The 10,179-nt window shown below is 42.9% G+C and overlaps 1 protein-coding gene across 1 annotated transcript; it reads right to left on the bottom strand.

Moving 5' to 3' along the window:
- Nucleotides 1–5,189, bottom strand: LOC123345867 (killer cell lectin-like receptor subfamily B member 1C). The gene is made up of 4 exons (XM_044982926.1): nt 5,120–5,189; nt 4,631–4,744; nt 446–591; nt 1–114 (listed from the first exon to the last, which is right to left on the bottom strand). The coding sequence occupies exons 1-4, from the start codon at nt 5,187–5,189 to the stop codon at nt 1–3; spliced, it is 444 nt and encodes a 147-aa protein (XP_044838861.1).
- Nucleotides 5,190–10,179: the final 4,990 nt, after the last annotated feature.

Here is a 10,179-nt window from a genome sequence, read left to right on the forward strand (position 1 = left end):
TCACAGTGTTTCATCAAATGTGGAGCCGTCCACCCAGGTCCATTTCCTCTCTGGGGATGTAACACTGAGTCCAAGCCAGACCAGGTTCAGTTGTGAAATACTCAGTACATACGCCTGTAAGTGACAGGACAGAGGAGTCTGGGTGAATATAACCTGCTGGAATTCTCTGGCTTCTTTGCTCTCTCGGCAAATGAAGGAAGAGAACTTGCTACACAGCTCTGCAATAGATATAAACCCAGTTTCTGGTGTTTCCCTTTCCCAGTTTTACCCCCTCCTTCCCCTCCACGTATCAATAATATTTTAATGTGCTCTGGAATAGATTTTTCTGAAGCCAAATGTCATACAGCTGGGGCATTGTTATTTTGCTGCACGTCCATTGTATTACATTATAACTAGTGACACTCATCTCTCAAGGGGTGGGTTAAGCCATTTTTATTTACTGTACCATCTCCTCCTTGTCCTGGATCACCAGCATCTGAGCATTCTTTACTGAGCAGTCCTCACGACTCTCATTCCACGTTTTACTTTCTTTAGAGACCCAATAGCACTTGTTCCTGTGCAGCAGCCAGTCAGCGGGGCACAGTTTGCACCCTAGAAACAGACATGGAAAAGGCAGCATTACATGGGCTGGAAGCTTCTGAACAATGTTGAGCTTCCCTGTGTTCATGAGGGGCTTTCAAATGACAAACATTCTCAGCCAAGACATTTCTCTTTATTCATTGTTTGTTTGAGGAAAGGCCCGTTATTCAAATAGCAGATGGAGGTGCAGAGCAGGAGAGAGATGCTCTGGCGGAGCCTTCCCCTGGTCTAAGTAACTCCCCCCCAGCACCAGCACCAGCCCCAATGTACTCTCTCCCCAGCCTTGTAGCTCTTGTCCCTTCTGCATTCAACTCAGGCAACTTCCTCCTCCATGCTGCCAGGGCTCAGGAGGACACAGCAAGCATGTGCGAGACAGGCTCCCCGCTCTCAGTTCCACTGTCAGGACCCAGACCTGCATGGAATGTCCTACTCAGCCCCCTGGAGCTCTGGGCTGGAGCATGCTCATTCTTGATAGAATCATGAATTTTCAAAGGCTTATAACTTGGCCAAATTTGAGTGGCTATTCACAGGCACAGCAAAAGGGAGACAGATCCCTGATTCGTAAGCCACCCCCTTGCCAAATTTCAAGTCCCTATTCCACAGCATGGGGACAGCACTAGAGCTTCTGAAAGACAAGATCTCCAGAATTTTTTAACGTGAGAAAAACAATGTATTTTCACTAGCCTGGTTCTCAGAAACAGCTGGACAGTTTTGGCTGAAACTAAAAAAATAAAAAATAAATAAAAAAAATCAGGTTGAGGCAGACCCCCCCACATGGAAAGGTTCGGTCTCAACATTTAATCTTCAGAAAAAATATAAGCAACTGAAAATAGGCTCTCATAGTGAGCAGTATTGTGCTATCTTAATAGGTGGTGCTACCAGCCTCACCTATAATCTGCAAATGCACATCCTGAATACCTGTGCTCAGTGCCTCAAAAGTCAGTATAGGGAAAGCCAGCGCTAGCTAGTGGTGGAGTAGGGAGGCTGAACACCTGGGTTCTAAACCCAGCTCTGACACTGCCCCACTCTGGCTGCGTCTACATTTGTGATCATTAAAATCCCAGCATCCTCGTTTGACTAACAGAGGATTTACCATCTTGTTGTGTAACTACATTTTTTCCTCCCTAAAATTCTCTGGCAATTTCAATTGGATGATGAGGAAGATATTTCCAATTGTGGTCTTTGGGGTGCTTGTAGGTGCTCCATGAAAGCTGACAGGTCACATCTGCCTGGCTCCTCCTCAATTCCAGCTGCTATTTCTCACTATAAGACATTTACAATGACATGTAATGCTTTCCCAGTACTACTTGTTTATGTGAGCAACTGCTGCAATTGTCATTGGGATGTTATAGGATTGCAAAAGGGAGGGGGAAGGGTCTGTGGGTTTACAAATGGGAGGGCAGGCGTCCAGTAGTGCTCTGTATTCAAATGTTCAGCACTATACAAAAACATTTGAAATACTCTGGGATTTGGAATTGTTCTTCACTCCCTTTCCTGAGGTATTGTATAGTGTTGTGTACAGCTAAACAGCTAGCAAGTTTCACCCCACATGTGGTCACACTGCAATGGTAAGTGAAAGGATTCCTGTGTTATACAGTCACATAAAAAATTGTTTCTCTCTTTTCCCTTTTGAAGAAGTCCTTAAGTTACATTTACAGATATGTTAAAAGAATGTTGTTTAGGCTGCAAAGGCAAGCAGCTGAAAGCTAGGAAGTGTAAGAAATAAGATTGCCCAGACAACTTTTAATCAGCCTTTGTAAAACATTGATAAAGTCTTGAATGACATGATCACATTCTGTTTTTTCCATGAGACCCTGCCTCATTCAGTGCATAGGATGACAGTGGATGAGTCAGATGGTTTTAAGAAAAAGGAAAGATGCTCTCGTGTTGAAAGCACTGGACTGGACTCTGCCACAGACTTCCTATGTGATGTTCAGCAAGAGTCTTTCTAATGCAAGAGGGCAAAGTGAAGATTTTACGGACAACTATTAGTCTGTCATTTCCTAACTTCTGAGTGCTTGACTTCGCAGCCAAAACATTCTTTTAATGTAGATTTTTTTATGTAATAGAAATTTTATTATACTATAAAATGTGCAAAAAGAACAGGAGTACTTGTGGCACCTTAGAGACTAAAATTTATTTGAGCTTAAGCTAGCGTGGGCTACAGCTCACTTCCTCAGAAGCATAGAATGGAACATACAGTAAGGAGATATATATATACATACACATACAGAGAACATGAAAAGGTGGGAGTTGTCCTACCAACTCTAAAAGGCTAATTAATTAAGGGAGGACAGACCTGTCCTCGCTTATAGACAGCCCCCCAACCTGACGCAAATACTCACCAGCAACCACACAACAAAAACACTAACTCAGGAACCTATCCCTGCAACAAAGCCTGATGCCAACTCTGTCCACATATCTATTCAAGTGACATCATCATAGGACCTAATCACATCAGCCACACCATCTGAGGCTCGTTCACCTGCACATCAACCAACGTGATATATGCCATCATGTGCCAGCAATGCCCCTCTGCCATGGGGCGGCTCTAGGAATTTGGCCGCCCCAAGCAGGGCGGCACGCTGCAGGGGGGGCGCTGCCGGTCGCCGGTCCCGCGGCTCCGGTGGACCTCTTGCAGACGTGCCTGCGGAGGGCGCGCTGGTCCCGCAGCTCCGGTGGAGCATCCGCAGGCATGCCTGCGGGAGGTCCACCCGAGCCGCGGGACCAGCGAACCCTCCGCAGGCATGCCTGCGGGAGGTCCGCTGGTCCCGGGGCTCCGGTGGAGCATCCGCAGGCATGATTGTGGAAGGTCCGCCAGAGCCGCCTGCCACCCTGCCGGCAAAATGCCGCCCCAAGCGCGTGCTTGGTGCGCTGGGGTCTGGAGCCGGCCCTGCCTCTGCCATGTACATTGGCCAAACCGGATGGTCTCTATGCAAAAGAATAAATTGACACAAATCTGACATGAGGAATCATAACATTCAAAAAGCAGTAGGAGAACACTTCAACCTCTCTGCGCACTCAGTAACAGATTAAAGGTGGCAATTTTGCAACAGAAAAGCATCAAAAACAGACTCCAATGAGAAACTGCTGAACTTGAATTAATATGCAAATTAGACATCATCAATTTAGGCTTGAATAGAGACTGGGAATGACTGAGCCATTACACACATTGAATCTATTTCCCCATCTTAAGTATTCTCACACCTCTTGTCAAACTGTCTGTAATGCGCTATCTTGATTATCACTACAAAAGTTTTTTCTCTTAATTAATTAGCCTCTTAGAGTTGGTAGGACAACTCCCACCTTTTCATGTTCTCTGTATGTGTGTATATATCTCCTCACTTTATGTTCCATTCTATGCATCCGATGAAGTGGGCTGTAGCCCACAAAAGCTTATGCTCAAATAAATTTGTTTGTCTCTAAGGTGCCACAAGTTCTCCTGTTCTTTTTGCGGATACAGACTAGCACAGCTGCTACTTTGAAACCTATAAAATGTGCCTTTTCGTACACAATGGAAGTACTATGAATGACCACTAGATGTCACTCCTACTATTTTGCACAAACAGCTGAAAATTTATTTATTAGAGCTGCTTGAAATGTGGCACTATCCCCAAAACATTTTCAAAGGGGTTTCCCCTTTTTTACTTTATTTGCTTTCTCTCCTTTTTTCTCCCCGCTGGAGAAAAGATGTGAAAAGATAAAATGTACAGGAAAGTGGGGAAAAGGCCATGATTTTGAAACTAAATATTAAGTTTTTCTCTGAAAATTTCCCCTTTGGAAAAATTTCAGATAATTAAAAAATAAATTTTGTCATCATGACAAATAAATTTTGACAAAACCCTCTTCTCTGATTAAGAATCAGAAATGTTTCAGCCAGTTGTAGTATTTATTTTGCAGCCATCAAACAGAACAAATGACAAGAAAAATAAAGACGGGGAAATGATGTAGAAGTAATTTTAACACAGTAGCTGAATTTTCAATCAGTGAGTTTGGAGTGAGCGTTCTTCCAGGTGGACACAACGTTGCAAAGAATAGCAGATACAGTTACCTGTTGAGTTGTTGTCTGGCTTTGGATACAAACTTTGATTCAACCAAGACTGGGAAACCTTCAGGCTGGAATTACATTCAATTCCATTTGTTGTTCTCTCTCTTCCAGTCTGACCTTCACAAGGGATGTGTAACAAAAGAGAGAAGGTAAAAAGTATCAACTCACCAAATACCGTCGGAGATCTATCAAGTTACGATGGGGAAGAGAAGCAGCATGAGATGGAATCTGACTAATTATCCATTGTAAGGTTCATTCCACATTTTTGCACATCTCACAGTGGAGCTGTTACAGCCAAATAATGCATGTTTCATGTATCAAGATCTCAACTCTACTTTGTTTATGTAACACTTTTGATGTCTATGGCAGTGATGAAATGCCTGGTAATTTATTCAGAAATGTTTTGGAGGCCAAAATATAGAATCTAAATGGAACTACAGAGGAAGAGGAGAATTCACTGAGCCGATGAATCTGTGGTGCTGAGATACTCACCCCAAACACCAAACACGATCACAGCTGCCACCAGGATGATGTTCCCAGCCCATCCAAGCCATAGAGCCATCTGATGCCAGCGTGGGCACTGAGGGATTTGTGTAAAGATTCATAATGAAACATGGAAACTTCTTCTCCATTGGAGGCTGCTCAGCTGGAGATAAGGATTAAGTTCAGGCTCATGTAATATGAGGAGGAAAATGATCATGCTCAGAGTTTAAAACTCTGAGACCACATCACCCTCATGTGAATAATTTGAACAGAAGTATTGTCAAGCTTAAAATGAATAAAAGTTGTCAATGTTAGGCCTCAAACTTCCAGAAGCTTCAAAAAGCAAGCTTTGCAAAATTAAGCTGAAACATGTGGTCAAAATGCACTGCAACCAGATAACACATTAAGCTGACTCCTATAAAGTGAGATAAGTTGTACCCCCCGCAGGCACAGATTGTCTAACTCACATTAACTATATTTTGAACAATTGGCTACAAGGAGATAAGTAAACATAAATTATACAGTAAAAGTGACAGCACAAACCACAATGGGAATTTGGCTCACCCTGATTGGTCAGTCTGTTTTGGAACATGGCTGACAGATAAGATAAAAAGAACGAAGGCACGGGACTGTGTGTGTGTTTTGGTCATAAGGGAAACTTGACTCACACCCCCAGAACTGGAGGGACGTGCCCTTCATGACCGTCTGTATCTGGCCAGTGCAGAAAACGGCCTACTGAAGGGTAATGTATTTTTTGGATGAATGCAGGGTAAGGTTACGGAGTAAAGAAGTCTGGGTTGCTTGAGCTGATCTGATCTCAAGTTGTGTTGACACTACAGTATTAAGAATAGTATAATATGACCTCAGGTTATATCAATACTGCAGGGATAATTTGACCTCAGGTTATATCAATACTGCAGTATTAAAAATAGTAGTAAGTACCTGATGCATAATATTACATATACTTGTGCTTGCCTTCAGTATAACTGGTCATTTATATTAATCCTTATTTAGTGCTGGTCTTTAATTCTGTTTTTCGTATTTTGTCTGTGTTGTCTTTATAGTCGAAAGTCATTACAAGCCTTTTTTTGAGGAATAATCAGTCTGTTTGTGAGAGCCAAAGGCAAGGCTCTGGGCCTGTCCTGGGCCACTGACACCATCACAGAGTTGGGGGTACGGTGTTGCTGAAGGAACTGACATCTTTCTAATGGGAGAGGATACCTGTGGCCTGTTCTCCTAGAGACTAGGGGGAAAGGCACAAGAGTCAGCCAAATGTCCTTTGTAGGATTTGTCAGCCCCTGTCTGGTGGGAATAACATTTTCTTTCACCTGGGCCTGCAGACCATTGAACAACTCCACTGCAGAGGTACCTACCTCAAGCTCCAGACTATTGGCCCTCTTCTGAGATGCTCTTGAAACTATCTAGTCACCAGGAGGCGACACTACAGAAAGACGATGTTCTCATGCAGGACAAGTAGTGTCCCCAAATGGAAGCATCACCGTCCCACACGTCATTGTCTCAGAAACCAGTGTGGAGGGACAGTAGGCTAGGCCGCTGCTGGCTCAGCCAGTGCCAGTGCTGATGGAGGAGGCACAAGAATTGGAGCAGACAGTGGCTGATGGAGTTTCCACCAAAACCTAGAGTTCTACTGGGGCAGGAGGTTTGGGTTTGTCGTCTCCATTAAGGTTTGATCAGATTCCTGAATGTCTGGCCCCCATCAGTGACTGGTGGGGCTTGAAAATTCTTGGAGGAAAGATCCCTTGTATCGCCTTCCTTTTGCATATTCTGTCAAATCTACAAATATCCATGTTGTACAGCAGTGTCTTCTTGTCATGGGAAAGGTACAACTTGAGCTGAGAAAATAATTAGAGGTCACCTCTCTTTCTCTTTACATCTGCAAGCAGATTGTGACTATCTTGACTTCATTATTCAAATCTGCAGAATAATTTCTGAACATGATACAGTTTTTAAATCCCTTGAACAGTGAATTCTTTGAATGGGAAACTAGTCTCCTAGTAACTTGCTATGTTGACGTTTGCACATAGTTTTCAAATTTTAGGGAAGAAAGTGATGGTTGGTCAGATGGTGCAAAAAGGCTGCAAGGGAAGGATTTAGAAAATCGTCAAGTGACACTATCATGTGCCAGCAATGTCCCTCTGCCATATACATTGGCCAAACTGGACAGTCTCTACGCAAAAGAATAAATGGACACAAATCAGACGTCAAGAATTATAACATTCAAACACCAGTAGGAGAACACTTCAGCCTCTCTGGCCATTCAGTAACAGATTTAAAGGTGGCAATTTTGCAACAAAAAAGCTTCAAAAACAGACTCCAATGAGAAACTGCTGAACTTGAATTAATATGCAAACTAGATACAATCAATTTAGGCTTAAATAGAGACTGGGAATGGCTAAGCGGCCATTACACACATTGAATCAATTTCCCCATGTTAAGTATCCTCACACCTTCTTGTCAAACTGTCTGTAATGGGCCATCTTAAATCTATCCGGCTTGACCGTGGTCATACAGGAACCCTCTTGAGCCATCACTAGCCAAGCTGGATAGATTTAGCTCTTAATCTCTCCCCAGATATCTTCCCCTCCCCCTTCATTATTATTTATATTGCAGTACTGTTTAGGAGCCATTGTTTTTCTGCTTTTCTCTGAACTAGCCTCTCAGGAGATCGTTTGCAGAGTCTTTGTAGCCAGGTTGGTCCCAGGGTATTAGAGACAAGGTGGGTGAGGTCATATCTTTTACTGAACCAACCTCTGTTGAGGAGAGAGACAAGCTTTCGAGCCACACAGAGCTCTTCTTCCGGTCTTCTCTCAGGAAATCGGCACAGTTCTGATTTCCTTAGCACTAAGCAATGCAGCGGGCAGAGTTGTAGGACAGAGATCTTTACTGACCATGCACAGGGGCCAGCCTCACTTGCTGAGGGCTGTGCCTGTCTGGTAGCAGCATGGCCCCATCTTGCCTTTCTGAGATCCTGGTGTCCAACCATATTTGCTCCCTCCTGAAATCTGACCCTTTATCTCCAGTTCCACCTCTCATTCTACAGTTCTGATATCGTGGTGCTCAGATCTCACCCCAGGGACAAGATGAAAATAAGAAAGGAGTGATTAGTAGTCAGTGATTTCTATAGCACCAATGACATTGGATCAGAGGGACCACATGGAGCCAGTCTCTAGGAAACAGCTAAATGCATGGAGATTAAGTCCATTAATGGCTATTAGCCAGGATGGGTAAGGAATGGTGTCCCTAGCCTCTGTTTGCCAGAGGGTGGAGATGGATGGCAGGAGAGAGATCACTTGATCATTACCTGTTAGGTTCACTCCCTCTGGGGCACTTCGCATTGGCCACTGTTGGTAGACAGGATACTGGGCTGGATGGACCTTTGGTCTGACCCAGTATGGCCATTCTTATGTTCTAAGCTAAATGAACCCAAAGTTATGGAGACAGATAAGAGTCAAGGAAGCCAGCAGAGTATCAGAAACCTGGAAAAATCTCTGACTCGATGGGCTCAGGCATTTGGTCACAAGCTGAGGTGGTTCAAAAGTTTTGGATTTTTTTTAAGCAGAATTTTGTTATTGTTTCTTTAAATAAACACAGCAAGCAGCAAATATTTGGCCACACACTTCTGAAACCCCAAACCACGTTCAGGTTTTGGCAGACTAATTTCAGCTTTTCAATAAAAAAAACCACAACAAATTTTGAAGGAAAACAGACATTGTCCGTGATTTTTTTCTGCTCTTTAAAAACCACTCGTTATTTTATCCAAAAAAAGTTTTGATGGAAAATATTCGGCAAACCCTTTTACTGAGCTTTAGTGCCTTTTCTCACGAGCTGATGCTGAGAACCAGCGATACCTTGTAAAGGTGATTTGAAAAGAAGTTTTCTCAAAACTGGGTTTGTGCCGAGATGTGGAGGGTTTTTAAATGTTTATTTTTCCCAGGGTTGCCCGGGGGGGCGGAAAGTGGGGCAATTTGCCTCGGGACCCACAGACACATTCCTCTGTACTCCCTAGGAAGAAGAAGAATTCTGTCTCGACTTTTTCTTTTTTTTTTTTTTTTTTTTGGAACTTAAAGAAAGATTTTGTAAATGAAAACTATACTTGTTCAAAGCAAAATGTTCAAAGTGACCTTATAACCTAGCTATTAAACGTGTCAGGATTTTGTATGCACAATCTTGTCTGAGGTTTAAGTTGAGTAAACTGACTTTTGAAAAGTGGCCCCATATTTTTGAGTTTTGCTTGAAATAAGGACTGCAGGATTAGACACTCTAAAGTATAGCATCATTCACGGCAGTTGTCTCTGGGCTGAAATGTTTAATATACAGCAACATTACACAACACTTTAGATCAAGATGTGAAGAACAATATGGTAACTGCAGGGCTGGAATTCGATTATTTTTTTCCTCAGTTGCCAATCATACCAATATCCATGCAGTAATACGACTACTTAAATGGGCATTGTATACTGAGAACTTATCGTACAGAGATTTAGACTCTATAGGCATTTCTTAACTGACCGCATAGTCTCAAGATAGGCTTGATGTGATTAAACATCTTGATGTCCCTCTAAATCTATTCTCTCATCCAGTAACTTCCATTTGAGTGGGCATTAAACCCATTTATTTAAATGTAGCTCTGCAAAACTTTCTGCGGTTTACTTCTTTTCAACGAAAGGAAATGCAGGGTGTCAACAATACAACTGTACACTTCAATGTGCAGTACCGCAAGCTCCTCAGCTCAGCTGCCTTTTTATAAAGACATCTTAACACTGGTCAGTTCAGTAGAATAGACTTGTTTATTTACTACTAGCAAAAGCCTGTGTGGCCATGCATACCTGTGTTACCACTTGGTAACCACTAATATTGCACATTTCTTTGCTGCCTGCCTCTGCTAAGCAACCAGAGCACTTGCTGCTAGCTGTTCTGCAGTGTCTCAAAATGTTTCCAAAGAGCTAAAGGTTTTGTTTAAAAATGCACAGTTGCTTCCAGCTCTATGCTGTTGTGGTGCTGTTCATTTTAAAGCTTTGGTTTTCAAACTGTAAGCTGTGCTCTCCTGG

This window comes from Mauremys mutica, chromosome 12 (genome assembly GCF_020497125.1).
Source record: "Mauremys mutica isolate MM-2020 ecotype Southern chromosome 12, ASM2049712v1, whole genome shotgun sequence".
NCBI classification, from domain to species: domain Eukaryota; kingdom Metazoa; phylum Chordata; order Testudines; family Geoemydidae; genus Mauremys; species Mauremys mutica.

Bases quoted from the DNA above. Each gene is read 5' to 3' on its own strand.
- LOC123345867 (XM_044982926.1), bottom strand. From the start codon at position 5,189: ATGGCTCTATGGCTTGGATGGGCTGGGAACATCATCCTGGTGGCAGCT. The intron at 592-4,630 runs GTAACTGTATCT...GTCTGTTTCTAG, and splicing joins GCCAGACAACAACTCAACAG to GGTGCAAACTGTGCCCCGCT. The intron at 115-445 runs GTACAGTAAATA...TGTCACTTACAG, and splicing joins TCCAGGACAAGGAGGAGATG to GCGTATGTACTGAGTATTTC.